Here is an 18,607-nt window from a genome sequence, read left to right as displayed (position 1 = left end):
CCATCACAGGCACATTAAACGTCTTCTCTGTGATGCATTCTCTATTTCTGGACTCACCACATCTCTGCCCATGATCGCCCCAGCTGCTCAGGAGATGTAGTCTGACTCAGCATTACCATGACCTCAGCAGTCACACTGAGACGAGGCAGCTTCAGACAGGCACTGCTGAGTGTGGAAAAAAGACTAACGCACTGTGAGATGAAGCATGGGAGTTATTCTCCACCAACTCCTGTTGGAAGAGGGAGAAAAAGACAATAAATGAAGTGTGGCTTTGTTTTAGTTCATCGTAGTGAAAGTGTCATCTGAATAATTCAGTCTGTCCAATGCCATTCTGATTAGCTGATGACAGGAAGTGGTTTGAAATAGGACGAGGGGCTCTGCTGGGCTTTAGCTTTTTAATCTTCTTCCTGTGGCGGGTTCCCTCGACTCAGACTGTCCACCAAAGACAGGAAGTCTGACAGCAGAGAGGAACCTGGAGGGTTTCCATCAGAGCGTCTGTTGAGAGCAGCTCACAGCTCCGTTCTGGTGGATCCGTGTCTCAGGAGTGGTGTTTCTTGAAGATGGCAGGAGTGTCTGTGTCTTTGTCCCCTGTAGACGACAGCCGTGTGTGTCCAGGGATGGACCTTGGAAATGGATTAATAATTGATTGAACGTGTCGTCTCTTAATTGCTTCCTATCTTTGCAGGAGACGTGGGGAAGACCTCAGACGACATCAGTTTGACTCTGGTTGAGAGCTGCAGTCATGACCACGGTAAAGATGCATGACATTCACGTAGAAGCAAAAAGCCTCAGTGTGAGAGACTGTTCTGCCCTCACTGTTTCATCTCCTGCTGTCCATGTAGATCTGCTGTCAGACGCCAAGATGTACTGCCTTGTTCCCAACGACTCCTTCGCCTCCCTGCAGCCGTCCACCTCCTTGTGTCCTTCAGAGCTGTCCCGGGAGCCTGCGGATCTCTGTACCTCTGCTGCTTATCACTTCAGCCTGTCTCACTCCTCCTGTGACACAGATGGGACCTCTCACGCCTCCATGCAATCTCAGACCTTTAGGAAAGAGCTGCGTTCTCGCGGCCTGCCTCGGACCTCCAGCTCAGCGGGTTCTGCTTTCCCTGACCCGTGTCTACCAGACTTTGCTCTGTACCCACCGCCCAGAAGAGGCGGCCTCGACCCCGTGTGTGAGCTGGAGACCGCCAGACCACACAGGCCGGGGGTGTGTGACAGGGAGGGGGCTGAGCGGCTGTACCAGCAGGACCCAGCTGTGCCATCCACATCTGGAATAGAGTGTTACAGACACAAGGAACAGCGCAGAGTCGCTCGCTCCGCCTCCAGAGAGGCAGGAGAAGGTAGCTCAGGACTCTACCAGGTGGAGGTGGGTGGTGCTGGGAAAAGCTCTGGTGGAGGAGGAAAGTCCCAGGGAGGGGAGCGCAGTGCTGACAGCCTGAGGAGCCTGAGTACTCGCAGTAGTGGCTCCACTGAGAGCTACTGCAGCGGGACAGACCGGGACACCAACAGCACGGTGAGCAGCTTCCACAGCGAGCAGACCAGCTCCACACATGTGGAGAGCCTGCTGTCGCTGTCAGGGGACGAGCGTGTTCGGAACAGGGGCGACGCCACGCCTGCTCCTGCAGACGGCAGAACTACGAGCCTCGGCAGCGTCAGCTCTCGAGGTCTCGGCAACCTTCCCTCCAGGGAGGCCAATAAAAACCCTCACGCCAACGAGCTGACCGCTAAACAAGCTGCTGACTCTCCGTCCTCTGCAACCCAAGAACTGCTTGAAGAGCCTGGGATCAGGACCAGCGCTGACGGCTCCACAGATGTACCCGCCACGGAGCAGGAGCAGGGCAAAGTCGACGCTCAATCACAGTCAGCCAACATTGTTCAGAGAACTTCCTCCCTGTCGACCGGGCGCAGTGGACGAAGGCGGACGGGCAAGAAAAGGGCGAGCAGCTTTGACGCCAGCCGTCACCGGGACTATATGTCTCTACGCGGCACGGCCAAGCCTTGTAGTGCTGTGTTCACTGGGGGGGGGGGGGAGGACTCCAGTGATCAGAGTGAACTAAGCTGTGCCTCCAGTCTCCACTCCACCCACCACCTGAGCACAGACAGCTCATCTAGCACCACCTCTCGCTCCTGCCACTCACCAGAGGGCCGCTACCGGGCCCTGAAGGCCAAGCACACTGCAGCCCCCCCCCCCTCCTCCACAGTAAAAGCTGTGGCAGGATCTGAGGCAGGAGTTCGATCCGGAGGGAGGCGCCGCAACTCCCGCCGCACCCCCAGCACAGGCAGTGCCAAAACACATGCAAGAGTGTTGAGTTTGGACAGTGGTACGGCCGCCTGCCTTAACGACCCCGGCCGGCTTGGAGCTCCGGCCGGGCCTCGGCCCCTCACCACCTCCAAGTCGGACCTGGAAGCCAAAGAAGGGGAAGTCCTAGATGCGGCGTCCCTGCTGGGTCGGGCCTCCCAGCTGGAGTCGGTTACCCGCTCCAGAAACAGTCTGCCCAACCAGGCGGCCTTCACCGAGCCTCAGGACGCCACTGCTGCTTCGCTGCGGGGTGCGTACCATACACAGCGCTCACACACTGAACATAGCCTGTCCCCACGTAAAGCTACTGTCAATTATGCACAGCACTGTGTTACACTGATATGGTCCCTGACAGAAACAGGCTCCGTCATGAGGCTGGGTTTCATATTTATTGATTATTTTATATTTAAGCAATAACTGAAGGATTGTGTGTGTGTGTGTGTGTGTGTGTGTGTGTGTGTGTGTGTGTGTGTGTGTGTGTTGTGTGTGTGTGTGTGTGTGTGTGGTGCTGACCCAGGCCTAGTGTTCCCTGTGTAGCTCACTGTTAGCATCAGCATGATGGCACAGTGTGTGCTTTGTGCTGAGCTTAGACAAACAGCAGCTCTCTTATTAGTGTCACACACTCTGAGTCTAATAGACATCCCCTCCCCCACAGTCTCAGACTTACAGGCTGATTTAATTTTCACCAGGTTCTTGTTCTTTGGCTTCTGTGTGTTGGGACCATGCTTAATGATGCTGGTTCTCAGTGTGTCTTTATGGAGTGAACCATTCCTGGAATATACATTAGAGGCAGATGTGTGGACATGTCAGCTGTTGTACACTAACGTCTCATGATTAGTCATTTCTTCTCTTGGATCCCTGCTCTCTTTGTTGATTTTATCTATTCATGTTTTTATGAAGTCCAGTCTGAGCTACGTCACACTGACATTAACATCTAGCACAGATGACGCTGTTGGTGAAAATGTTTCTTGACTTGAAGTTGTTGGTGGGAATGTTAGTTGGAAATGTTTGTTGTGCTGAAGAGTTCATCAGCACATTCCTTCTCATACAAAATACAACTGATACGTTCACCCTTGTCTAATTTAGGGTTTAAGGGTTTGTCACTTCAGTCTCACAGCTAGCTAATGCTAGCTAAATGTAGCTAGAGTTACCTAGCTTTAGCTACAGCCTTCTGTTAAACCACAGGTTTAATGGCAAGAATGAAATGAGACGTAAACACACGGCGTCTCTCCAGCAGACATGTTTGTGACAGTGATGTTATTATGATGAATGCTAACACGTGGTGTGACAGAGAGAGTCTGCCTCAGTTACAGAGGAGATAGTGACAGGTATTTTTACATGGTGTCTCTCATCTTCATCAGTCTGAAGCTGAAGCAGCAGTTTGTCATTGTTGTTGCTTTGTTTTTGAAATGTAGCTGAACCCCAGTTTAACATGTGGAAACATCACGGCCCAGTGGTGTCCACATACAGCTCCAAACACAGGAACCATCCAGTCTGACTGGCCAATCATGTCTCTCACCATAACAGCCCCGGGGAGCGAGGAGACGGTCGTATTTCGGCGTGAGCGTAGCACGTTTCGTCGGCAGGCAGTGCGGCGGCGACACAACGCAGGGAGTAACCCCACCCCACCCACCTCTCTCATTGGATCTCCTCTCAGGTACGGCGTGCATGGAGCAGGGAGTCATGTCTGTCGTTGTGTTGCCTGGTATGAGCATGTTACCAGGAGCAACATCAGCGTCTTCTGCTGTGCATGACATCATCTATCAGTGGACGGGTGTCTCCACTCTGCATGTGATGTCTTTGGTCCTCCCTCTCTGGAGACCTCCCTCTGTTCATCCTGTTATCAAACATCTAATCTCTTAAATTCCACATTTGATGGTGGATCACAGAACGGAGTCCTCACAAGCCGACTGATCCACGTCGCGTCTCCTCTCAGAGCTGAGCGTGGTTTGTTTGCAGACGTCCCGCTGTCTCTCATGACTGAGCGACCTTACTAAGGAGAGAGATGAAGATGATATTGATCTTTTTCAAAATCAAAGTCCACACGGGCGCTGACTGTTTTAGTAGTTCTGAACTGACAGTCTCTCGCTGCTCTTCAGTTCAACACTGGAACTCACAGGAAAAGTTACTTATAGATTTCCACTAGTTTTTCTTTTAACAAACATTTTCACATTATAATGATGATGGACCTTTTCTCCAGTCAGTCTAATGTTGTGTAAAGCCTCATTACAGCAGTTCTGTGTGATATGAAACTGGGCGTGTCTCCAACTCCCTCACTTTATGGCCCTGTTCAGACCTGGTATTAACCTCTGTCTCAGGTGATCTTATCACCAGCGGTCAGCTGTAAGTTCAGGTGTGAACACACCGGAGACACACCGAGGACTACTCTGATATCCGATCGCTCAGACCACACTGACAACAGACCCTTCTGTCTGATTGGCAAAAAACCACAACACATACCTGTTTATTTGCATATCAGGCAGGAAGTGAGATCTGACCACAAGTGGTCACATGAGACACATTTTAAATCCAGGTGTGAACTGACGAACTCAGAGCTGATCACTGATTGGATCACTGAAGACACATGTTAATAGCAGGTCTGAACAGGTCCAAAGTCAGCTCTAAGTTTAAGAACCAAAGTCCTCCTGAGACAGAGCTGTGTTTGAACCTTTGTTGACCTGACAGGAGTTTTACAGACACCATGCTAGAACTGTGTGTGTCCCTCCCTTCCATCTTAAAACCCACAGTCTCACTGTAAATAACATACAGCTCGCTGTTGATGTCCCACTGGTCTTATGCTGTGGATGTGCGTCTGTAGAACTCACAGGTTCCAGGAGCTCTTCACCTCCAGCCAAGGCTCTGTGTTTCACAGTCACATTTCCAAATGCTGAGCCTTGAAAATGTTGATCGAGGAAAGCGAAGGTGCAGCGTGCCAGGGGTCAATAAAGTTTCAAAATGCAAAGTCGTTCCCTCTTGCACCGATCTCTCCACCCTGTCCCTTCACTCCTCATACTTTTTGACCTTCTCAGTGGCACTGGATGCCTTTTGCTTCGTCACGTAGTTTTCAGTGTTATGACTTCTTAAAACAAACTCCATACAATATTTATGAAGAGGAGTGGATCTTTGTAACTGTAGTCCCCTGAATTCATCAGTGACTCTCACTCTGCTAGATTTTCCTTTGAACACGTTCTGATCAAAACTATGAAGACTCACTTTATATTTGCTTCATAGCTTTTTGAAGTGTTTCTTAAACAAAGACTAAAAGACTAGACCCAAATGCTGAAAAACTGAAGCCCAGTTTTTTAAATTCTTCAAATCTGTTGTGAAAACAAACCTTTACTGATGTGACTGAATTGTTTTGATGCTTGAAATGGTTCATCCATGTCTCAGGTTCATAAAAATAGTGCAGTATGTGAGTAAAATAGTAATTAGATATATAAAAATGCCAAAAATAATTTTTTTAACACCATAGAGTTGGAGTGTTTAACCAGATTTTAGAGGCTTTCTAGCTCTAGCCACGTAAGATCTTGCAAGATTACAAAACGGAAAGTGGAGCGTCTGCACATTCTAACATGTAAACCACATTTCTACGCTGTGTCATCACAAAGATATTAATATAAACATCCGTCGACCTCAGAGGGTTAACATTTCACCTTCAGGCTCTCCTCCATGTCTGGTGCCGTCATGGAGGTCTCACTCTGCAGCGCGGAAACTACATGACAAACAAAGTGATAGAAATGGTGATGATGTGTTGTAGGTACATTTTAGTCTCTAGCCTCCACTACGTGTGCAGTTCATGTGTGTTAAATTAAAGAGTTCAGGAATTACAATGAGAGGACACTAAAGTCACTCCAGGCATTTTTGCTGCTGACCTCCACTGTGACATCACGTCACCTGAAATCCCTCTACTGTGAAAACACCTGTGTCATCCCCCTCCCCTGTGATGATGATGTATATAAGCAGTATCCCCCCCTCTCATATCCTCCCCTTCTCCCTTCTCCCCCAACAGTCTTCAGGAGGCTCTCAGCCAGGCCTCCCAGCCTTCTACTTCCCAGGTGAAAAGTCAGCCATCCAGAACCCCGTCCCAGGTGACAGTGCTGAGCGCGAGCGCCTCCCTGCTGGCCAGGAATGGAAGCACACACCTGGAGGGTTCTCAGGACAAGGCCTCAACCGTGGGTGCCACCAGCTTACAGGACGACTTCGGTAGGGAGTGCACTGATAGCGGAGGTGTTAAGATGGAGGAGTTTCTCATGGAGGAGTATGTGGCAGGAGATCATGTGTCTCATCACATGACTGTTCATGGTTGTTCTGGTTTGATAGACTTTGGTTAGAAAGTTGCTGCAGTGGCTTTGATGGTTTGGAATTGCTCGAGCACCATTATCCTTTTACCTGAGTCTGTAGCCAACACCTGACCTCACCTGGACGGAGATGTTACCTTTGGTCACGGCGCTCACACCAGAGTCACTGTTGACACATGAACATGTTCAGCTGATGTCTCTAGGGCGTGAATGTGAAAACATACAGGTGACATCTGGATCATTACTCATAATCTGAGCTGATCAGATTGTTGTTGTGAGACTGTCTGAGTGTTCCTGTGATTGTAATCACAGTGTTTATGATTCTGATTCCTGGACAGCGACTCCAACGTCCATGTGATTAGAGAAGCATCTTAAGAGAATATTTTCCTGTAGTTCTGTGAAGATTTCCTCGTAGGAGATGAATTTCACAGTGGGTCATGCCTTATCAAATATCCTTAAATAAAACAAAGTGCTCTCCCAAATTCCTGAACGTCTGTTTTTGTTGCACAAACCTCCCTAGCAACCAAAATAAGGGAATAAACCTTCAATTCTTGATCTGACAAACAAGAGGAATATCTGAGAGATGCCTTGGACACGTTTTCTGTCCGTTTCTTCTTGCCATATTTGTTACATCACACTGGGCAATGTTTTTGGGTCATAGTTGGCTAAGCAGCTTACCTTCTCTCTGTGTATTTCTACATCAAGTAACAGTTAGTTAGTTAGTTAGAGTTTTACCTTTTATCTCTGATTTTCCATCACGTATTCAAAACACAAACAACATAAGGAGTTTGGCTTGCAATCAAGGTTACATTAACCTGAACAGGAATGTGTTGCCATAGTTTTAGAAATGTATTAATATATTTCTCTCTCTCTCTCTCTCTCTCTGTCTCTCTCTGTCTCTCTGTCTCTCTCTCTCTCCCTTCTCTCTCTCTCTCTCTCTCTCTCTCTCTCTCTCTCTCTCTCTCTGTTGGATCTGTGACACTGAAATAAACTTTTCTATCCAGGTTTTTTCTCTTGCTTTAGTTGTTGAGCTTCATTTATAGTGGCCCTGAAGCTCAACACACTGCAGCTTATGAAAACACATGCACAGACACACACATGTTCATCAGTTTGAGTTTGTTAAGTTGCAGTGCGTTGAGCTTCAGGGCCACCGTACTCATGGCTACAACCTTCATATCATCATATCATATTATCATCATACTGCATCAGGATAAAGTGGAATAAATCTGCACAGAACCAACAGAAATACAATGACCACGACCTAACCTAACCTTTCTTCATCAATAATCCCACTAGCTCAGGTGAACACAGAGTAAAAGGTAAACAGGAGTGACTATACTTCTCTCTCTTGTTTTGTAGGAAAGCTCACTCCCTCCTTATACGAGGCCGGTGGATGTGACATGTCGCTGGTCAATTTTGAACCTGCAACCAGACGAGCCTCCAACAACGTGTGGTGAGTGTCGAAGTGATCGTTCATCTGATTTTACTGCCACCTTAAACTGACAGATCAAAACAATTTATCAGTGATGTGTCCTTAGGTTTTAAATGTGGTCTATAAACAAATTGACTTAAATTGAAAAGGTGCATTAAATGTCTTCATCTGCTTTGATTGTCTTTTGTCCAGTTCTTGATCTTTTTCTGGAGCCAGTTCTCCACTGGCTCCACTGGTGTGTGACATGGCTTTTTACAGACTAACCATACAGTACAAAAGCAAAGGAAAGAGCCTATTGGCTGTTTATTTTGAGGTCACCAGGAAATGAATCATGATTTATTACAGTAAGTGCAGCAGATGCTTTTCTCTCATCAGTGTTCTCATTTTGTCTAATGCCCTGCAGGGACACCGACTCCCACCTCTCCAGTTCTACCTCAGTTCGCTTCTATCCTCATGACCTGGTGAGTACCCGACGTGTGTGTGTGTGTGTGTGTGTGTGTGTGTGTGTGTGTGTGTGTGTGTGTGTGTGTGTGTGTGTGTGTGTGTGTGTGTGTGTGTGTGTGTGTGTGTGTGTGTGTGTGTGTGTGTGTGTGTGTGTGTGTGTGTGTGTGTGTGTGTGTGTGTGTGTGTGTGTGTGTGTGAGTGAGACACACAGAAACAGGACATACAGAGACAAAGAAACACATTGTCTCTTCTATTCTGCATATTTCTGCACAGTGATTTTATTTGGTCAGTTTGAAGAGTCGTCTCGTGTTGGCTCTTCCTCTCGTCTCTGTTCTCGATGCCTCAGACAAAGAACAAATCATATTTCACCGATTTTAAAATCACTCCAGTGGCCACCAATTTGCTCCTGACCTAATTTTGAAATGCATTGAATTTAAAACCCTTTACAGCCATGCACATATGTCCGTATCGGATAAAATAGTTGATTTTTCTTTGATCATCTGGTTCTGGCTTAACCAAGACAATGCGGCGGGGGGGGGGGGGGGGGGTCTCTGTGTAGCAGCTAAAATCAAATGTTATTTAAAGGAAACATTTTATGCTTATACTTTCGTTTGTGTCACTCTAACTGCTCCAACTGTTTTTGTATCGCTCTGTTTTTGTTCCTCTGTGCCAGCGACCGTCAGAGCTGCAGCCATTTTGTTTTCCGGTTGTCTGTGCGTCTCATTCTCATGGACACAATATCTCAAAAACGCCTTGACGGAACTTCTTCAAATTTGGCACAAACATTCACTAGGACTCAAGAATGAACTGATTAGATTTTTGGGGGTCAAGGACAGGGTGATCTCTTACATCACAGTTTTGGCAGTGTGAACACAATATCTCTGTAACGCCTTGAAGGAAAATTTGGTCCAAACATTCACTTGGACCCAAGGAAAAACCTGATTCGATTTTGGTGGCTAAAGGTCAAAGGTCAAGGTCAGTGTGACCTCAGAAAACACACAGATGGTTAATATTTTCTGTGACTCTGGATTAGTGGAGGAGGTGGTTCCAGTCCTTTCCCTGGTTCAACGTTAATGTGTTTCCATGTGTGATGATTGACATTGGTCAGACTGCAGTATGAATGAGTTTGACTGACTGTGAGACAGATCTCCCTCCCTCAGATCCGTCTGAACCGTCTGCTGACGATGGACCCAGAGCTGCTGGAGCAGCAGGACGGAGACCTGAGCCCAGAGCTCCAGGACGCTCCGCTGGCCCAAGAGGATCCTGTCGCCACGTCTGCTGCCGGCAAAGCCAGGCAGTACTACCGCTTGTGGCTCCTCCCTTACCTGTGGGTGGGCCTGCATTTTGACCGGCTCACACTGCTGGCACTGTTTGACAGGTAAGGCTGCTCAGCCATCATCATCATCATCATCATCATCATCTGATCTCAACAAATCTTCACAAAACACCAAGTAACATTAAGCGATGGTGCCTCAATGTAGCACTGGTCTCAGTTTGTCGTACGATGATTGTGTTTGGCACAGTGAATCCACCTGCTACAGATTCCTCTGTGTGTTTACTCCTGTGTGTGGTACCTGTGTCAACAGGTGATACAGGACATATTATAACTTAAACTAATTCTAATGTAATTAGCTAGTTGCAACACAACTTTGACTTACATTTAGTCTTGTTTGGTTAAATATTAATAATATAATGATCATAATAAACTTTATTTATACTCTTCAAAGCTATGTTCCAATGTGCTTTACATGGATGCAGCAAACAAAATTAGACAATTCTAAATAATAGGAAGATCAAATGGAATAAAATATCAAACAAAAACTTAAGATAAAAAGTGTTTTTTGTAAAGTGATATAAAAGATGTCTCTGATGAGACACTTCTTTCTCTGCCCAGTTTATTTTAGACTAATAACACAGGTGTATCTACTGATTAAAATTCTGCCCTGCATAGCATTAACCATTTCTTTAATCAGGTCAGTCCTGCTGAAATCAAGGACTGCAGCACAGTAACAGACCCATAAACAGAAGTATGAGACAACACACACCTGGAGCAATGAATTTCTAAAAGATGAACAAATGTCAACATTTCCCTGCAGGTGTTCAGTGTGCAGGTGGATGGGATAATGTGGGCGTGTTGAAAACATTTAGGTTAAGATTTAACAGACATCACTCCTGCATTAACTCTTTTTAATTGTTGGATATTATCTGTGTGTATTTGAAACTTACAAGCACAAACTAGTGTTTTGGAGAAGCTCTTTTTTCTATATCTAATGTTTAGGCAGCCAGTGAAATGCTGATGTGACCAATGAGTTTTCATCAGAGCTAATCTCCTGCTTTGTCCTCGGCCCCTTTTAAATTATTTTATTATGAATTATCTTTTTAGAAGTTATGACGTCCTCTTTCTGTTACACTACCTGTAGCTGCAGTTCATACATGACGCAGTGTGGCTCCACCTTAGCCAGCGTCACCTGGTGTCCTTGAACATTAGTAACTAACAGGGGAAATGTTGCTGTCAACTTTCATTCTGATCAAGCTGTTCAGTCAGTCAGTGATCAGTCAGTCAGTCAGTCAGTTAGTCAGTGATCAGTCAGTCAGTCAGTCAGTTAGTCAGTGATCAGTCAGTCAGTCAGTCAGTGATCAGTCAGTCAGTCAGTTAGTCAGTCAGTCAGTCAGTCAGTCAGTTAGTCAGTGATCAGTCAGTCAGTCAGTCAGTTAGTCAGTGATCAGTCAGTCAGTCAGTCAGTTAGTCAGTCAGTCAGTCAGTCAGTCAGTCAGTCAGTGATCAGTCAGTCAGTCAGTCAGTCAGTTAGTCAGTGATCAGTCAGTCAGTCAGTGATCAGTCAGTCAGTCAGTCAGTCAGTCAGTCAGTGATCAGTCAGTCAGTCAGTCAGTCAGTCAGTCAGTTAGTCAGTGATCAGTCAGTCAGTCAGTCAGTTAGTCAGTGATCAGTCAGTCAGTCAGTCAGTTAGTCAGTGATCAGTCAGTCAGTCAGTCAGTCAGTCAGTGATCAGTCAGTCAGTCAGTCAGTCAGTGATCAGTCAGTCAGTCAGTCAGTCAGTCAGTCAGTGATCAGTCAGTCAGTCAGTCAGTCAGTCAGTCAGTCAGTCACCTGCAGCCCTTTGCTGCATGTCATCCTCTCTCTCTCTCCCTGACTTCCTGTCTCTCTCACTGTGACTATCACAATAAAGTCACAACTGCCCAATGATACCTTTAACCTGATGGTAATGGTCGTGGAACTTGAGCCTTCTGTTGAAGAACGTCTCTTCTGTGTTTCAGGAACCGTGAGGTGGTGGAGAACGTGCTGGCCGTGGTGCTGGCTGTCCTGGTGGCCTTTCTGGGTTCAGTGCTGTTGGTCCACGGCTTCTTCACTGACATCTGGGTCTTTCAGTTCTGCCTCGTCATTGCAAGTTGCCAGTATTCCTTACTAAAGGTGAGGACTTGAGTTCACAGCGCAGCTTTGTTAGAAAGTGAAACAGAGAACTGTTGTTTTTTTTTCCTGACGTGCTGAAACACATGATGGCAGTTTATCATGTCTGGTGCCTTCCAGGGAATTCTTGATGCTCACAAATGATTTAATGCTCGACTTCATCTGAGCTGTAAAGTTCAAGTAGGAATCCAGTTTTGTTAAAGGTGTATTAAGAAAATAGTGAGTTCACGTGTGTCTTTGTTTATTGACAGAGTGTCCAACCAGACTCCTCCTCGCCTCGACATGTAAGTAATTACATTTTTCCATTCTGACGCTTTTGAAGTGTTTGATGCTCATGTTCTGAGTAATGATCATTAAATCCATGAATTGGCTTTAACACTTGATCATTGGAGGGTAGACAACATGAGAATCCATATCCTTTCATCTCTAATATGGCCTTTAGTTATTATTCAATATTTTTTTCTGTCTGTTGTGGTTGTTGAAAATGATTTTGTTTCCCCTGTGAGTCCGTGTGATCCTCCCTCCCCCACTCTAAACGCGTCTTTTATTAATGCAGCTCCTCCTCAGCTGCAGACACCAGCTTTAAATAGCTGGTCAGAGTTTAGACCACGGCTCGCTCTCTTGCTCTTTGTTTGTATCTCTCTTTCTCTCTCCCTCTCCTTATGTCATCCTCTTTACCTCATCTCACCTCGACGACTCCTTCCTCTTCCTCCTCCCCTGTATTTATTCTGATGGTTGGTGTGTGAACTGTGAGCTCTCAGCCTGAAACCTGCTCCCAGCTGACCTGTTCTCCCTCTCCTGTGAAACCTCACACCTGATGCTATTTCTGCTTTTACCTGTGTCACTGACCCGCTCAGGTCACACTGATACTACTGAGTTTCTTTAGGGCAACTGCCACTTTAATTGAGTATCCAGTTAATTAATAACTAATTTGAAAGAGGTCACATGTTGTTAGTATGGAAGTGCAAAGTGAAATTAGAGGAACCACTTTCTATCTAAAAAATACAATATAGTTGAAGAAATACAATCCCCTTTTCCTTATTTTAATGGACAGGGTTTGTGTTCTGAATACTGAGCTGCACTGGACACAATGAACCATTTATATCATCATACCCTTGTCCCTGCAGGGCCATAATCGTATCATAGCGTACAGCCGGCCTGTCTACTTCTGCTTGTGCTGTGGCCTCATTTGGCTGCTCCACTACGGCAGTCTGAGGACCAGCTCCTCCCGCTTCACCCTGTACGGAGTGGCACTCACCAGCTCCCTGGTACTAGCCTCTGCCAGGGACCTCGTCATAGGTAAGGCAGCAGCCGTGTTCCCCTGTGCCATAATGATTATTGATAACGACAGTCTTTATTTTCAAAGGTAGGTACAAAACGAAGAAGAGGAAAAAAAACATGCAAAAACAATTAAATAACAAAGACAATTGTTGTTGTGATGAAGACGAAACTTCATTACCTTTAATATGTTTGACACGTTCTCTTCATTGTGCTTTAATTCATCTTAACACAACTTTTTACATGTTTCCTGTCACACCTCATAGTTTGAATGACAATAAATTCTGCGTTCTACACTGTTACATACAAACTGAAGACAAAGACTGCAGCAGAGTTTGGAGCCCAGACACAGAGGAAGATAGAAATGTACACTTCTTCATTAATAATCTAAAGTGGTATTCTATAACCCTCATGTTTGGGTGGGCTGGAGGTTTGTCGGCTGTCAATAGAAAGCAGGAAATTGCTCTGAAATGACACATGAGAGAACCCCCCCCCCCCCCCCCCCTTTAATTATTTGCTCAACACAAGAGACAAACAAGATCAGGAGAGCTTCCACCAACAGCTGGAAACTGTATGAGCCACAATCTCTGTAGGAAAACGAGGTTTATCTGTCCAGAGAATATGAACGTCGGCTCTCATCAAACAACAATCAACAAGAATTGCTGCAGTTGCCCCTGGCGACACGCCACTGTGCACCAATATGAAGCAATAATATTTGTGGCTCACAGTCAAAGATGCATCTGAAATGTAAATGATGGAGAATGATGAACCCCCCCCCCCCCCCCGTGTTTCTGCAGTCTTCACTCTGTGTTTCCCCATCATCTTCTTCGTGGGGCTGCTGCCACAAGTCAACACATTCGTCATGTACCTCTTCGAGCAGCTGGACATCCATGTGTTCGGGGGCAATGGTGAGTTTTCTCTGCAGGGGTGACATTGACCTCTGCAGACACTCTCAGACTGTTATATATTATGATATGGAAGGTTTCATAAGAGGCCAGTGCTGATTTGCATTGTGCCTGGCCCAGTGCCCGTCAGGTTGAGTGGTCTCGTCGCTGACATCCTCTCTGTGCTCTCTGCAGCCTCCACCAGCCTCCTGTCAGCGCTGTACAGCACCCTGCGCAGCACCGTCACCGTTGCTCTGCTGTACGGATTCTGCTACGGAGCTCTGAAGGTGAGATCAGACCCATCCAGATATCATCCAGCTGAAACCTAAAGGTCCTGATGACAGAAACACAGTCTGATAGTTCAGACAGCCCTGCGCTGTAACACCTTCACCTCAGCATCACAGCCACAGTAAAGACTCAGAGCTTAAAAGACAGTGAGACAGTGCTGCTGCTTTAATGATGGAGAAGACAGAGAATGAGATTCACTTTGTTCTTATGAGTGTCACTAACAGTGTATTACCAACATGTGACATAAGACCTGCAGTTTCTGCTTTAACGTACCTTTGTGCACTGTGCATGTGAAGAAAAATCATGTTTTCTATTAATATTTAGAACCTGCTGTTCCCAAAGAATGTAAACATGACTCAGAGTAAGAAGATGCTTTAAGAGTTTAGGAGGTATGTAGGTTAGGGTGTAAGCATGCTAAAGTTAGCTAATCAGCACTAAACAAACTGCAGCAGAGGATGAAACAAATTAATATTTTGACCTGATGATGGCGCAAAATGAAAAGTGAAGGGATTTGAACCTCATGGTGGCGCTAGAGGAAAAGTCAGAGGGTCACCAGAGTCACCAGACACATCATCTGGGAACCATGACTGTGTTCACACATTTGTGCCAGTCCATCCAGTATAAAGAAACTTCAGTGTGGACTAAAGTTCTGGATCAACTCCCTCGCTGGTGTGGCTAAATACTGAGAGACACTCAGTCATAGCGTGGCAGGCCTTGTGGACGTTTCTCTGTCTTGTGTCATTTGTACATTTCTGAAGTCTCCCTCCTCTTCAGTGTTTGAATTTCACACAGATGTTCTGGAAACTAACCACATATGATAAAACATCTGCCCTTAGCTGATAACTTCCTACATTTGTGGCAGTTGGTGGAAAATGAAAAAAACAAACTGATAGATCTATCAAAAGCTTGTGGTTCTGTGTTTCAGGAGACTTGGGAGCCTCATCACATCCCGGTGTTATTTTCTGTGTTCTGCGGCCTCTTGGTGGCAGTGTCGTACCACCTGAGCCGGCAGAGCAGCGACCCCTCAGTCCTCATGTAAGTTTATAATAGATAATCTGGATATTAAAGTGAGAGCAGGTCATATGTGTTGAACACGCCCATCTAAAAAACCCAGAAGTGTCTCCAGAGGGAAACCACGTTACAGACTGATCCGTGCCTCTCGTCCATGGATTACCTCAGAGAAGGATTCTCTTTCTTTTAGCTCAGATATCCTGAAGCTGCTTCACACAGAGGCTGCAGTGTTAACAGAGAGCTCGTACATTCCCTCTTAGATGAATCACCTGGTCTGTGAACCAGCCACATGTTTTTGCTTCTTTCTTTACAGCTCGCTGATCCAGTCCAAGATTCTGCCAAATTTAAAAGACAAAAACCCAGAGGACCCTCTGTCAGAGGTTCAGGACCCTCTGCCTGAGAAGCTCAGGGCCTCAGTGGTGAGTCCACCTCCCTCCTCTTATCTTATTCAAGCTGGGCCTGGATAATTATTTCATTAAGATTATCAGATGCACAATTTACAGTTTTTCACACTGATTTCACACCCACTGTTTCCTTCATAGAATGAGCGTCTGCAGTCCGACCTGATCGTGTGTGTGGTCATCGCTGTGCTTTACTTTGCCATCCACGTCAGCACAGTGTTCATCGCCCTGCAGGTACACAGGGAACATTTCCTCATTTATCGAGAAGTGACACTTGAGCTGTGATTTCTTTTGGGAAACAAAATCAATCAATCAAACTTTTTTTGTACAGCACTTTTCATATGGTTGGTGCAGTTCAAAGAGCTTCACAGACACTCAAGTGAGAAAGCTGAGAATGGGAAACAATGAAAGAAGAACTGATAAAATACAATAATAAAAGAATAGGTAAAATACAATTTAGAACATAATGAGAATAAAATAAAGTGACTAATGACTAAAAACCATATTTAGTGAAAGCCAGGCTGAAGAGAAATGTCAACAATTGAGCTGCTCTCAGGTCGTCATGGAGATGGTTCCATCAGCTCGGAGCATTTAAGCCGAACGCTGCCTTGACAGAGGTTTTGGTTCTGCGCTTCAGAACGACTAACGGACCGCTGCAGAGGACCTGAGAGGCCGTACTGGTTCATATTGTGTAAACAGGTGGGACATGTCTGCTGGTGTAAGACCATGAAGAGAACAAGTAAAATCATTTTAAAACAGGTGTGATGTGTTCTCTCCTCCTGGTCCTGGTCTGGACTCGGACAGCAGATTCTGAATCAGCTGAAGCTGGTTGGTAACAGTTTTGGGTCGATCAGAGAGGAAGGCGTTACAGTAATCAGGTCTGCTGGATTTAAAACATGCATCTGTTATTCTCTAAAGGAAATCCCAGACAAGAGATGACAGTTTACTGATTTATTGTGGTGCGGTTGTTAAATGGTCAGATTTTAGAGGGTGGTCTTCTGCATGGAGGAAGACACTTAGTGTACTGATACGGATTGATTTCCTCTGTGTCTGTGACCATCAGCCTTTCCTCAGTTACGTCCTGTACGCTCTGCTGGGGACGGTGGGGCTGCTCACCCACTACCTGCTGCCTCAGGTCCGCAAGCAGCTGCCCTGGTACTGCTTCTCCCACCCCCTGCTCAAAACCAAGGAGTACTATCAGTTTGAAGTCAGGGGTAAGTACAGCAGGAACACAGAACATGTGTTTCTAGTCTTGTTCAACAGTAGTGTCTGTGCTGCATTAGGAAACGTGTACAATGTATAACTGCAGTGGTTCTAATTCTTTTGTTGTTTAATCTGCTTAAGTCATGAAAATGAGCAAATCAGACGTTTGTCTTTCTGTCTTTGTGTTTTTTTTTACCTCACAATGATATTGACTAGACATAGAATAATAACCTCACCTGTCTGTCTTGTCAGATGCGGCTCATGTGATGTGGTTTGAAAAGCTTCACGTGTGGCTGCTGTTTGTGGAGAAGAACGTCCTCTATCCTCTCGTTATCCTTAACGAGCTGAGCGGCAGCGCCAGAGAGCTCGCCAGCCCCAAGAGGCTTGATACAGAGTGAGACCTCTGATCTCAGTCCTAATATTTCCTTTGTATTTTCTCTAGATGTTCTCTAGAACTGATCATGCTCTTTACTAACACAATTAATATTTCTACCTGATTGTTATTTCATAGTCTGAAAACCCAACACATGTAAAGCACATTGTTTAAATGATCTTTTACAATAAGAGCTGGTTAACCTTTAAACATTGAAATAGATAGATTGATCCACTCATTTACTTTCTGGTAAAGAGATACAGAAAAAATTGAAGTTTAATATAAAGCTAGCATCCAGTTAGCTTAGCTTAGCATAAAGACATGAAACAGGGAAACAGCAATCCTGCCTTCTCCTTTCTGAAGATAAACATATCTGGGAGAAGTTGCTTGGTAACTAACGCTCATAAAAAAATTTGTCCTGTTTGTCTAAAAAAAGTGTTAATGAATGAGCTTCAGATGCTGGTAGGCAGATATTGTTCCCTTTGGATGGAGGCTAGCTGTTCTTTATGCTAAGCTAAAGACAGACATGACAGTGGTTTTGATCTCCTCATCTGACTACAAGAAAACAAATAGTCCCTTTTCCCAAACGTGGAGCTGTTCCTTTAGTGGACATCGCTCAGAATAGTTGGTATTGTATCTCTGATTTCTGCACATGATGTTTGACGTCTTCTCTCTCGGATGTTGGTCCCCAGGGTCGGAGCTCTGATGATCACAGTGGCCGGCCTGAAGCTGCTGCGCTCCTCTTACAGCAGTCCTACCTACCAGTACGTGACCGTCCTCTTCACTGTCCTGTTCTTCACCTTCGACTACCATCACCTGTCAGAGACGCTGCTGCTCGACCTCTTCCTCATGTCCATTGTTTTCAGCAAGGTGAGCTGAATAAATAATGAGCGGTACAACCTTCTGTGCATATATTTAAAGTCATCTACGGAGTTGTAATATTCATTATAATGTAAATAACTCATCCAGCTCAGTGACTTTGTTCTGGTCAGGTAACAGTATTTAACGATGCAGTCGATGAATCTATGTTCTGTTCTCACAGTTGTGGGAGCTCTTCTACAAGCTGCACTTTGTCTACACCTACATCGCCCCCTGGCAGATCACATGGGGCTCAGCTTTCCACGCCTTCGCTCAGCCCTTTGCTGTGCCTCGTATCCTCCACAGTGTTTACAGCACGAGTCTCCAGCTTCATACACCTGCACAACTACAGCGCTGCCGTGAAGCTGATAATGACGGTGTGTTGATGTTGTTTCAGGGAGGTGTTGCTTC

The 18,607-nt window shown here is 45.7% G+C and overlaps 1 protein-coding gene across 2 annotated transcripts in view; it reads left to right on the top strand.

Moving 5' to 3' along the window:
- Positions 1-18,607, top strand: part of pcnx1 (pecanex 1) — a 35,262-nt gene that overhangs the window by 7,435 nt on the left and 9,220 nt on the right. Inside the window, exons 5-23 of one of the 2 annotated variants that reach the window (XM_056393487.1) lie at positions 686-751; positions 843-2,549; positions 3,827-3,956; positions 6,309-6,502; positions 7,957-8,050; positions 8,433-8,490; positions 9,634-9,851; positions 11,750-11,903; positions 12,152-12,184; positions 13,028-13,199; positions 13,976-14,086; positions 14,258-14,349; positions 15,276-15,385; positions 15,675-15,780; positions 15,904-15,996; positions 16,826-16,976; positions 17,218-17,359; positions 18,031-18,208; positions 18,381-18,489. In XM_056393487.1, the coding sequence (XP_056249462.1) occupies positions 686-751; positions 843-2,549; positions 3,827-3,956; positions 6,309-6,502; positions 7,957-8,050; positions 8,433-8,490; positions 9,634-9,851; positions 11,750-11,903; positions 12,152-12,184; positions 13,028-13,199; positions 13,976-14,086; positions 14,258-14,349; positions 15,276-15,385; positions 15,675-15,780; positions 15,904-15,996; positions 16,826-16,976; positions 17,218-17,359; positions 18,031-18,208; positions 18,381-18,489 (3,918 nt within the window). Of the gene's footprint in view, positions 1-685; positions 752-842; positions 2,550-3,826; positions 3,957-6,308; positions 6,503-7,956; positions 8,051-8,432; positions 8,491-9,618; positions 9,852-11,749; positions 11,904-12,151; positions 12,185-13,027; positions 13,200-13,975; positions 14,087-14,257; positions 14,350-15,275; positions 15,386-15,674; positions 15,781-15,903; positions 15,997-16,825; positions 16,977-17,217; positions 17,360-18,030; positions 18,209-18,380; positions 18,490-18,607 lie in introns of both variants that reach the window. The other variant, XM_056393486.1, reaches the window with a different exon arrangement.

The sequence above is a fragment of the Seriola aureovittata genome, chromosome 13, assembly GCF_021018895.1.
Source record: "Seriola aureovittata isolate HTS-2021-v1 ecotype China chromosome 13, ASM2101889v1, whole genome shotgun sequence".
In the NCBI taxonomy this organism is placed as follows: Eukaryota; Metazoa; Chordata; class Actinopteri; order Carangiformes; family Carangidae; genus Seriola; species Seriola aureovittata.
The sequence above is the reverse complement of the archived record's forward strand: the minus strand, read 5'-3'. Positions and strand labels throughout refer to the sequence as shown.